The 13015-nt window shown below is 42.0% G+C and overlaps 1 protein-coding gene across 1 annotated transcript in view; it reads right to left on the bottom strand.

Moving 5' to 3' along the window:
* The window catches only part of LOC129814440 (vertebrate ancient opsin-like), a 91061-nt gene that overhangs the window by 10306 nt on the left and 67740 nt on the right, over window positions 1-13015 (bottom strand). Inside the window, exon 3 of the mRNA XM_055867553.1 lies at window positions 6034-6267. Within this exon, the coding sequence (XP_055723528.1) occupies window positions 6034-6267 (234 nt within the window). The remainder of the gene's footprint in view (window positions 1-6033; window positions 6268-13015) is intronic.

Consider the following 13015-nt stretch of genomic DNA (forward strand, 5'->3'; position numbering starts at 1 on the left):
AACAGGCAGTGCCTCGGGTGGTTGTTGTCCTTGATGATCTTTTTGGCATTCCTGTGACATCGGTTGTTCTAGGTGTCATGGAGGGCATGTAGCTTTCCCCCGGTGATGCGTTGTGCAGACCGCACCACCCTTTGGAGAGCGTTGCGGTTGAGGGTGGTGCAGTTGCCGTACCAGGCTGTGATAAAGCCCGACAGGATGCTCTCGATTGTGCATCTGTAAAAGTATGTCAGGGTTTGGGTGACAAGCTCCTGAGGTTGAAGCTCCAAGTCTCCAAGGTTCAAGCTCCAAGGTTCAAGCTCCAAGTCTCCTGAGGTTGAAGAGGTGCTGTTGCACCTTCTTCACCACACTGTCTATGTGGGTGGACCATTTTAGTTTGTCTGTGATGTGTACGCTGAGGAACTTAAAACTTTTCACCTTCTCCACTGCTGTCCCTTCGATGTGGATAGAGGGGTGCTCCCTCTGCTGTTACCTGAAGTCCACGATCATCTCCTTTGTTTTGTTGACGTTGAGTGAGAGGTTGTTTTCTTGACACCACACTCCCAGTGCCCTCACCTCCTCCATATAGGCTGTCTCGTCGTTGTTGGTAATCAAGCCCACTCCTGTAGTGTCGTCTGCAAACTTGATGATTGAGTTGGAGGCGTGTATGGCCACGCAGTCGTGGGTGAACAGGGAGTACAGGAGGGAGCTGAGCATGCACCCTTGTGGGGCCCCAGTGTTGAGGGTCAGCTAAGTGGAAATGTTGTTTCCTACCTTCACCACCTGGGGGGCGGCCCGTCAGAAAGTCCAGGACTTAATTACACCAGGCGGGGTTGAGACCCAGGGCCTCCAGCTTGATGATGAGCTTGGAGGCTACTATGTTGTTGAATGCTGAGCTGTAGTCAATGAACAGCATTCTTACATAGGTATTCCACTTGTCCAGATAGGATAGGACAGTGTGCAGTATGATGGCGATTGCGTCGTCTGTGGACCTGTTGGGGCGGTATACAAACTGAAGTGGGTCTAGGGTGGCCGGTAAGTTGGAGGTGATATGATCCTTGACTAGTCTCTCAAAGCACTTCATGATGACAGAAGTGAGTACTATGGGACGGTAGTCATTTAGTTCAGTAGTCTTTGCCTTCTTGGGTACAGGAACAATGGTGGCCATCTTGAAGCATGTGGGGACAACAGACTGGGATAGGGAGTGATTGAATATGTCTGTAAACACACCAGCCAGCTGGTCTGCGCATGCTCTGAGGGCGCGGCTAGGTATGGGCCAGCAGCCTTGCGAGGGTTAACACGTTTAAATGTTTTACTCACGTAGGCCGTGGTTTCCTGTAGACACTGCCACATACGTCTCATGTCTGAGTGGTTGAATTGCGACTCCACTTTGTCCCTGTATCGGCATTTCGCTTGTTTGATTGCCTTGTGGAGGGAATAACTACACTGTTTATATTCAGCTATATTCCCAGACCTCTTTCCATGGTTTAATGCGATGGTTCGCGCTTTCAGTTTTGCATGAATGCCATCCATCCATGGTTTCTGATTAGGGTAGGTTTTAATAGTCACAGTGGGTACAACATCTCCAATGCACTTCTTTATAAAGTCACTTACATAGTCAGCGTATAGGTCGATGTTGTTCTCTGAGGCTGACCGGAACATATTCCAGTCCACGTGATCAAAACAATCTTGAAGCGTGGATTCCGATTGGTCAGACCAGCGTTGAATGGTTCTAGTCACTGGTACATCCTGTTTGAGTTTCTGCCTATAAGATTGTAGGAGCAAGATGTCGTCGGGGTCAAATTTTCCGAATGGAGGGCGGGGGAGGGCTTTATATACATCGCCGAAGTTAGAGTAGCAGTGATAGAGTGTATTACCCCTGCGCGTAATGCAATCAATATGCTGATAGAATTTAGGTAGCCTTGTTCTCAAATGTGCTTTGTATACACGCACACACAAAGTACAATGTGACAGTACTTGTGATTGAGTTACAAAAGTTTCCCTCCTCTAAGTTGGCACTGCCTTGGTGTTTCTGGGTATAATAAAGTCCCTAACAACAGCTGCATTCAGAGAAATAGACAATTTTTTTACCTTCTTCTTCCACTATGCCCACTGTAAGACCAGCTGATAATGAGTTAGTTTGAGAAGCTGATAATGGAACACTACCAATCGGATAACATCACATGAAAGTGTAGCCAATACATTTGATTAGAGCGATCGCATCAGAAATAGTGGGTTGTTAATTATTCTGTCCCACACCAGATGCTGAAGGTGCAGGAAGTTTCACAAGTTGGTAAAGATACAAAGATACAACAAACCATTTATCTTTGACCGTTGGTCTTGTTGAGAGAGAAATTATGTCTCATTGACAAAGAAAAAACAAAGTCAATTGGTGCTTCTTACCAGCACTCAGGCTAAGACCCAGATGCAAACACAGGAGGTGGATAGTACGAGTCTCAGAGTTTATTACAGTACAAGGGGCAGGCAAAAGGGTAGTCGAGGCAGGCAAAGAGTCATAATCCAAATCAGAGTCAGGCAGGTACAGGACAGGCAGAAAGGGCAGAACTGGGATAAACTAGAGCACAGGAACCACGGAACATGCTGGTAGAACTTGACGGGACAAGACGAACTGGCAACAGACAAACAGAAGACGCAGATGTAAATACACAGGAGATAATGGGGACAAATGGGAGACACCTGGTGGGGGGGTGGAGACAAGCACAAGACAGGTGAAACAGATCAGTCATTAATTTACCTATATGCAATCATCATAGCAAACATAGGGTAATCTGGTCAAAATAAATGTTTGAACCGGATGTATGACCGATTTCTAGAGAGAAGGACTGTGAAGGTGAAATCCCCTGTCAAGGCAGAGAGTTGGTCATTACTGCATTTCTGGTTTGAGTCGTTAGTGAGGAGGATGCCATGTCTCTCAATAATTTTAGTAGATGACCTCCTCTAAATATGTTGATTGTCTCCGATTGATTGGCTGTTTGCTTTTCAGGATATACAGTAACGGACAGTCAACGCTCGGATGAAGGTTCAACATCGTAGACGAAATTCATCAGCAGACATGGCCTAAGACATGTAAATGGAGACGTCTTCACATAAAAATGAGGAGCATTGACTAGATGACAGATGTGAGGAGTACCATGCTAAAATGTCAATGACCATGTCTCATAGTCAAGCGCTTAACTTGCGGGGGGACGGGGGTCATGCCCCATCCAATATTTGAGACAGGTCAATTTGACGTCCTCAGTAATATACCATGATTCATTTGATTGACAGGAAATTATTTTCCCACTGTAAAGTGTCAGAAAGCCACTTTCTGTGTCTTTTACACCACATAGTGGTACTAATTTCCTCCTTTTACGATTGGACCCCCCCTCCGCAGCTAATTATGATTTTGGTTTGGCGTGGTCCTCCGAAGCCTTGGTTTGTGGAGGGAAAAGAAATTGAGCAAGGCTAACTTGGAACATTTTAAAATAGTACAGTCAAAAGTAACATGGTAAATTCATAAGCACAAATTATGTTTTTTTTAATGGAGAAAGTGAGAATGCGCATTTTTCAAAAGAGTGGTAATTGGTAACGGTTATATTGGGCACTTTGGTAGTATTATAAACCTTAAAACATCTAGTTTCTAGGATACAGATTTAGAAGAGTGGTTTCTATGAACCTCAGGCTGTAGGCTCAAGCGAGCCTGTTTCTCTTCTAGTCAGAGGCAGCCTGCTTTTTTCCCAGACTCTGACCACTGACCAACATCAGCAACCTATTTTCTAAATTTAGGCCAAAATTGTGTGGGGAAAGCACACATCCTGTTTATCCAACCTAATAATCACAATACTTCCTGAACCAACTTTTGTTTTTATTTTCATTTGAGAATCTGCAAAAGCAATTGGTCCACCCTAGCTACTGTACATGTCATGTGACATTGCAGAGCGGTAAGCTTTTTTTTCTAATTTATTATTTCTTTCTTTTTGATTTCAATATGGAACGGAAACCAGGTACTGGTGTTTGTATGTACTATTTCTTGATAAGTAAAAATCGAATTGATTAAGTGTAAATCTGAATAACTGTGTTATTCGTATACCATATTTTTGTGTAACAGTTCATTTATTTGGGGAAGATGAGGGGGCATGGATAATATAAATACTGAGCTATATTGTATGCTCAAAAAAATGTAAATAATATTATACTGAAGAAAAATATAAAAGCAACATGTAAAGTGTTGGTTCCATGTTTCATGAGCTAAAATAAAATATCCTAGAAATGTCCCATACACACAATAAGCTTATTTCTCAAAAATGTTGGACACAAATGTGTTTACATCACTGTTAGTGAGCATTTCTCCTTTGCCAAGACAATCCATCCACCTGACAGGTGTGGCATATCAAGAAGCTGATTAAACAGCATGATCATTACACAGGTGCACCTTGTGCTGGGGACAGACAATAAAAGGCCACTCTAAAATGTTCAGTTTGGTCACACAACACAATGCCACAGATGTCTCAAGTTTTGAGGGACCGTGAAATTGGCGTGCTGAATGCAAAAATGTCCACCAGAGCTGTTGCCAGTGAATGTAATGTTCATTTCTACTCCATAAGCCGCCTCCAATGTCGTTTTAGAGAATTTGTCAGTACGTCCAACCGGTCACACAACCGTGTAACCACGCCAGCCAAGGACCTCCACATCCAGCATCTTCCCCTGCAGGATTATCACCCAGACAGCTGATGAAATTGTGGGTTTGCACAACCGAAGAATTTCTGCACAAACTGTCAGAAACCATCTCAGGGAAGCTCATGTGTGTGCTTGTCATCCTCACCAGGGTCTTGACCTGACTGCAGTTCGGCGTCGTAACCGACTTGGTAGACAGCGTGTATGGCGTCGTGTGGGCGAGCGGTTTTCTGATGTCAACGTTGTGCCCCATGGTGGCATAAAGTATGGACACCGAACACAAACTTTCAGCATGATTTTTTAATTTTTTTATTTAACCTTTATTTAACCAGGTAGGCCAGTTGAGAACAAGTTCTCATTTACAACTGTAACCTGGCCAGAAAGCAAAGCAGTGCGACAAAAACAACAGAGTTACACATGGGATAAACAAACGTACAGTCAAAACACATTAGAAGAATGTATGTACAGTGTGTGCAAATGTGGTAAGGTTAGGGAGGTAAGGCAATAAATAGGCCATAGTGGTGAAATAATTACAATTTAGCATTAACACTGGAGTGATAGATGATGATGTGCAAGTAGAGATACTGGGGTGCACATTTTGTTGAATTTGTTGAACAAGTCATTAACATCTCAAAATGATTGCCTCCCCTGTTTTCAATACTCCAGCACCCTCCACTTGCGAGGATAACAAAACTGTGCCATTTATAAAAGGTTTTATGAGTTGGGAGAAAGCATTGCTAGGGATCTTGACCATTCCGCCAAAGATAATCGTTCCAAATCCTTGATATCCTTCGTCTGTGCTTATGACCTGCCCTCTTTAATTCAAACCACGCATTTTCAATGGGGTTCCAGTCCGGAGACGGATGGCTATTGCAAAATATTGATTATGTGGTCAATTAACCATTTCTTTGTGGATTTTGACCCTGTATCCAACACAATGTTATGCCCACAGCTCACAGCTGTTTACCAGTGAACCCTATTTCTCTCACTTTTCTTTTCTTTCTCATTGTTTCTGTAGTGAGGATTCACCCACGTTAGATAATTATTTTGTAACTTATCTGCATAATTCGTGTGGATGATTACGACGTTTCGCTCACCTGTTTGTGAAGATGTAGTTGACCTCGGGCAAATGTTACATTATGACAGTCAGGTAATGCACAGTGCCAGTCAAAAGTTTGGACACACCTACTCATTCAAGAGTTTTTCTTTATTTTTACTGTTTTCTACATTGTAGAATAATAGTGAAACCATCAAAACTATGAAATAACACATATGGAATCATGTAGTAACCAAAAAAGTGTTCAAATTAGCCACCCTTTTCTGGAAAACCTGAGAATTTTGTAAGTATGACTATTACATTATGACCATGATTATACATCTTACCTGCTTGTTCATGAAGATATAGATAACGGGGTTGATGAACGTGCTGGTTTTGGCCAAGACCGACGGCACGATGCTGGCCTCAGGGGTGACCAGGCTGGGGCGTCCGAAGGTGGCCAGCAAGGCCATGACCCCGTAGGGCACCCAGCACATCAGGTACACTAGCACCATGGCGACTACCATGACAAGAACACGGTGCTCCCTCTTCCTGCTCATAGCTGTGTTGATGCCGCTAACCTGGGGAGGCAATAAGCAGGGAAGTAGAGAAGACGCAGGGAAGGAGATTAGAGGAAGGAATGTGCAGTCGATGAAAGAGACTAGAGGAAAAGGGGTAACAGAGGAAGAGAAAGACAACGAGCGAGAGAGAGCAACGTCTGGAATGTCACTCTTGCTCATCAGACACGGGGAATGCACTGACAGTGGAATCAGAGAAACAAAGCGAAAGGAATGAGATCGAGCGGCCCACCATCGACCACTTTTCCCAAACATGCATGTTCTGACAGAGTGCATTGTCTATTTAGGTACTGGTGTGCGACAGGAATCCTCATTTCTTAACATTTTTCCACAAATGGCATCTCCATTGGGAGGCACACTGAGACATCAGGGCTAAATGTCACCAATCTTGACGTGGCCATAGAAACACACACACACAAAGCCCGCTGGGCCTCTTGCTCTGCACAAACATGAGCTGTTTATATTTGACTATCTGCACTGTTTCCCCGATGACCGTCCATCATCCCCTGTCACTCAAGTTGCCACGGAGACAGACCGGCAGGAATCCGGTTTCAAAATTCTGCAGTGCTGACATGATTTAGGGGATAGGAGTGTTTTCACCCATCCAAACAAAAAAACATTACTAAAACATAAAACAACTTTCGGGTTTCAGCCATTAATCACTATTCTCATGGCAGCTAATCATGGTAGCGAGATTCACTCTCAGTCCAACCTGGTCTCAGAGCATTTCGTATTATTCTGTACTGAAATCCGTGAAGCTACATATAGTATATGTTACGTTTGGAATGGTTACATAAGACAGATGGTTACTTAAGGCAAAAATGAATGGAGGGTTGTGTGTTCGAATATCATCAGGAACAACTTTAGAATTTTAGCATAACTTTCCACTACTTACTACTTTTTAGCATGTTAGCCAACCCTTCCCCTGACCGTGATCTTCACCTTTTTAGCTAACCCTTTAACCTAACTCCTAAACCTAAGCCCTAAGCCCCAGTCTAGCTAACGTTAGCAAGCTAGGTAACGTTAGGCACCTAGCTAGAATTCATAACATATCATACGTTTTGAAATGTCATAACATATGGCATGTTTTGCAAATTCGTAACATATAATACGAATTGTAATTCATAACATACACTACATGACCAAAAGTATGTGGCCACCTGCTCGTCGAACATCGTCCAAAATTGTCTAGAATGTCATTGTATGCTGTAGCGTTTAAGATTTCCCTTCACTGGAACAGGGGCCTAGCCTGAACCATGGAAAACAGCCCCAGACCATTATTCCTCCTCCACCAAACTTTACAGTTGGCACTATGCATTGGGGGCAGGTGGCGTTCTCCAGGCATCCGCCAAACCCAGATTCGTTCGTCTTACTGCCAGATGGTGAAGCGTGATCACTCCAGAGGACACGTTTCCACTGCTTCAGAGTCCAATGGCGGCGAGCTTTACACCACCCCAGCCGACGCATGGCATTGCGCATGGTGATCTTAGGCTTGTGTGTGGCTGCTTGGCCATGGAAACCCATTTCATGAAGCTCACAACTAATATGTATTGTGCTGACGTTGCTTCCAGAGGCAGTTTGGAACTCGGTAGTGAGTGTTGCAACTGAGGACAGACAATTTTTATGCACTATTGGCGGTACCATTCTGTGTGCTTGTGTGGCCTACCGCTTTGCGGCTGGGTCGTTGATGCTCATAGACGTTTCCACTTCACAATAACAGCACTTACAGTTGACCGCGGGAGCTCTAACAGGGCAGAAACTTGACAAACTGACTTGTTGGAAAGGTGGCATCCTATGATGGTGCCACGTTGAAATTCACTGACCTCTTCATTAAGGCCATTCTACTGCCAATGTTCTCTATGGAGATTGCATGGCTGTGTGCTTGATATTATAAACCTGTCAGCAACGGGTATGGCTGAAATAGCAGAATCCACTAATTTGAATGGGTGTCCGCATACTTTTGTATATATAGTGTATCATACATGGTCTAAGACACTGTATCTCAGTGCTAGAGGCATCACTATAGACATCCTGGTTCGACCGGCCGTGATTGAGAGTCCTATAGAGCGGCGCACAATTGGCCCAACGTCGTCCGGGTTTGGCCGGTGTAGGCCGTCATTGTAAATAAGAATTTGACTGACTTGCCTTGTTAAATAAAGGTTACATTTAAAAATTAAACATAAATACGAAATGGGTTATGGTCATCCACAAATTAATAAATACCATACGAAAGTAACATATCTTACTAAAGGAAGTGTCTCGGATTTACATACAGAATAATACGTAATGCTCTGAGACCAGGCTGCTCAGTCAATCAGTTGATCAGTCTCTCTAAAGACAACACTGTGATGGTATATTATTGTGGCCCTGGTGGCACGAAACCAATCGGACTGCATGGAGATGCTTGGGAACATGGTCAAAATGGATGACCGTATTGTGGGTGTTTCAGGAAGAAGGTGTACATTTGACCTCCATCATCTAGGATGTGACAATGGTAAATAAATCTCTACATTTATGCTCATTTTTTGCGCGGTCTTGCAGGCCTTCTCATGCAGCTGCAACTGCAAGTACATTTGTAAATCATGACCCATCTTGAGTTGGGCTCTGGGACGGTGCAATTGTTGAGAGGGTGAGCTTATGGTTGTGTGGGGGTAAGGGCTGAATGTGTGTGGGTGTATGTGTGTATCCCACAACTGTTGCGAAGGAAGAAGTAAAAGATGTTAGGGACTATAGAGGATGATTCACAGCAATATGTAATAAAAATCGAGGTGAGGGCGATGGAAATGCATTTGGCAATGGATCTGCTTCGGTTCGGTGGATGGTGCTGTGTGCACTTTTCGAAGGATGGATCCCAGTCGGTCCGGGGCTGTGCGATGCGGGGGGGTCGGGGGTGGTCTGCCGGGCATTGGGATGACAACCCAACTCGAGATGGGGGCTTTTGGCGGGTGGAATAGTGGGGACCAAATTGGAGGTTTGCTTAGTGGAGATGCAAATGTCATGGTACAACTATATAGACACTCAATCATTATGTTACTTTTTAATAGGACGTTTACAAACATATATTTTGATAAAAATAATTGAAAGGTGTGTCTCATTATGGTAAGTGGTGAAATAAGTATAGCCAGTTACAATTGTAATGGCTTAGCAGATAATAAGAAAAGACGATCAGTATTTACCTGGCTAAAAGAGAAGGATTATAATATCTACTGTTTACAGGAAACCCATTCGACAGTTTTAGATGAAGTTTTGTGGAAAAAGAACTGGGGGGGCAAAATATATTTCTCCCATGGGCAAAGAAATTCAAAAGGGGTGATGGTTTTAATTAATAATAACTTTGATCCAAATGTGCAACTTGTCCAAACAGATCCTCAAGGTAGATGGATTATTTTAAATATGTTATTGGACAATAAACATATGGCTTATTAACCTATACGGTCCGAATAATGATGATCCAAGCTTCTTTGACAATATATATAAGAATGTATCAACTCTACAAGCAACACTAGACTCTATTATTATAGTGGGAGATTTTAATACGGTCTTAAATACCTCTATGGACCGGAAAGGAAATCACACTACAAACTATCACCCTCAGGCACTTAAGGAAATCAGGAATGTCATGGATATATTGGAATTAGTGGATATATGGAGACTTAAATACCCTGACCTAGTGAGATATACATGGCGGAGGCTTAATCAAGCTAGTCGCCTTGACTACTTTCTTATATCATTCTCTCTGGCACCAAAAGTTAAAAAGTGTTTGATAGGGGACAGAATGCGGTCGGACCATCACATAATTGGCATATATATTACTCTTACAGAATTTCCACGTGGGCGAGGATATTGGAAATTTAATCAAAGCCTACTAGATGATAAATTGTTTACAACTAGGACAGAAGAATTTATAACTGACTTTTTTAGACATAACATAGGTACAGCAGATCCCCATATTGTATGGGACACTTTTAAGTGTGCCTTTAGAGGCCATGCAATTCAGTACTCATCTATAAAACAAAAGCAATGTCGATCAAAAGAGTCCATATTAACAAAGGAAATTGAAGGACTAACAGTACAGTTAGATAACAATAAAAACAGTACCATAGAGGCACAGAATACGTTAGAGGAAAAACAAAAAGAAATGGAGGAACTTATTCAAGAAAGATCCAGTGTAATATATTACAAAAATAAAGCGAACTGGATGGAATATGGGGAAAAATGCACCAAATTCTTTTTCAATCTTCAATATAGAAATGCTACCAAAAAAAACGTATTAAAACTTGTTACAAATGATGGAGTCACGCATGATTCACCAAATGATATTTTGAAAGAGGAAGTAAAGTACTTTAAGAATATATTTTCGTTTCAGGCTCCTCCATCTCCACTAACTGAAACTAATTGTATGGATTTTTTCCCTAATAATAATGTAAAATTAACATCTGTACAGAAAGACTCATGTGAAGGCCTAATTACAGAGGAGGAACTACTTGATGCAATTGGGGCCTTTAAGGATGGGAAAACTCCAGGACTGGATGGCATACCAGTGGAAGTATACAAACATTTTTTTGATATACTCAAAGGACCATTATTAGCTTGTTTTAACCACTCCTATATAAATGATAGATTATCAGACACGCAACAAGAAGGTGTGATATCATTATTACTGAAACAGGACCCAAGTGGTATATATAAAGATCCAGTCCATTTAAAAAATTGGAGACCTCTTACACTTCAGTGTTGTGATGCAAAAATCCTAGCAAAATGCTTGGCGCATAGAATAAAAAAAGTTTTGTCAGATATTATTCATCCTAATCAGACAGGTTTTTTACATGGACGATACATTGGAGATAATATAAGGCAAGTACTGGAAACAATGGAACACTATGAAATATCGGGGACACCAGGCCTGGTTTTCATAGCTGATTTTGAAAAGGCTTTTGATAAAGTACGACTGGAGTTTATATATAAATGCCTAGAATATTTCAATTTTGGGGAATCTCTTATAAAATGGGTAAATATTATGTATAGTAACCCTAGGTGTAAAATAGTAAATAATGGCTACATCTCAGAAAGTTTTAAACTATCTAGAGGAGTAAAACAAGGTTGTCCACTATCGGCATATCTATTTATTATTGCCATCGAAATGTTAGCTGTTAAAATTAGATCAAACATTAATATTAAGGGATTAGAAATCCAGGGCCTAAAAACTAAGGTGTCATTGTACGCTGATGATTCATGTTTTCTTTTAAAACCACAACTAGAATCTCTCCACGGCCTCTTAGAGGATCTAGATACATTTGCTATCCTCTCTGGATTAAAACCAAATTATGATAAATGTACCATATTACGTATTGGATCACTAAAAAATACACATTTTACATTGCCATGTAGTTTACCAATTAAATGGTCTGACGGTGATGTGGACATACTCGGTATACAAATCCCAAAAGAAAGAAATGATCTCACTCCAATAAATTTTTATAGAAAGTTAGCAAAAATAGATAAGATCTTGCTACCATGGAAAGGAAAATACCTGTCTATTTGTGGGAAAATCACCCTGATTAACTCTTTAATCATATCACAGTTTACCTATTTGCTTATGGTTTTGCCTACACCTAGTGACCTGCTTTTTAAATTATATGAACAAAAAATATTCAATTTTATTTGGAACGGCAAGCCAGATAAAATTAAAAGGGCCTATTTATATAACGAATATGAATTCGGAGGGCAGAAATTATTAAATATTAAAGCATTAGACCTCTCACTAAAGGCATCAGTCATACAAAAGTTATACTTAAATCCAAACTGGTTCTCTAGTAGTGTCACGCCCTGGCCTTAGTATTCTTTGTTTTCTTTATTTTTTTTAGTTAGGTCAGGGTGTGACATGGGTAATGTTTGTGTTTTGTCGGTTTTGGGTGATTATATGGTAAAGGGGGTGTTGGGTGTAGTGTATGGGTTTGTGTTGAGTGTATGTGTCTAGCTGTGTCTATGTTGGATGTAGTTGTCTAGGAAAGTCTATGGTTGCCTGAATGGGTTCCCAATTAGAGACAGCTGATTTCTGTTGTCTCTGATTGGGAGCCATATTTAAGGTAACCATGGGCTTTCGTTTGATGTGGGTAATTGTCTATGTTATACGTTTGTAGCCTGTATGTGCACTACGTTCATAGCTTCACGGTCGTTTGTTTGTTTTGTTAGTTTTGTAATAGTGTTTTGTTTTCGGTTCTCCTTCTTCATAATAAAAAGGAAGATGGCTTATTTTCCTAATGCTGCGTGTTGGTCCGTCTCTCCCTCACACGATCGTGACAGAATTACCCACCAATGCAGGACCAAGCGGCATGTAAAGCGGCAACAGGACCCACCTACACAAGATTCTTGGACATGGGAGGAGATACTGGATGGTAAGGGACCTTGGGCTCAACCGGGAGAATATCGCCTCCCTCGTGAAGAGCTGGAGGCAGCGAAAGCCGAGAGGAGGCAATATGAGGAGGCAGCACGGAAGCAAGGCTGGAGACCCGTGAGTAATACCCAAAAATTTCTTGGGGAGGGGCTCATGGGGAGTGTGGCGAGTCCAGATGGGAGATCTGCGTCAACTTCCCGTGCTACCCGTGAGGACTCTACGAGGGAACCTGAGCCAGTTGGGCTGATATTGGAGGTGAGAAATGGGAATGATACAGAGACTGTTAAGGATTTATTGGGGAGGTTGGAAGAGAGTGAAATGAGGGAGCTGCTGTGTTGGTGCGTGAGGCACAAGATC

The sequence above is a fragment of the Salvelinus fontinalis genome, chromosome 17, assembly GCF_029448725.1.
Source record: "Salvelinus fontinalis isolate EN_2023a chromosome 17, ASM2944872v1, whole genome shotgun sequence".
NCBI classification, from domain to species: domain Eukaryota; kingdom Metazoa; phylum Chordata; class Actinopteri; order Salmoniformes; family Salmonidae; genus Salvelinus; species Salvelinus fontinalis.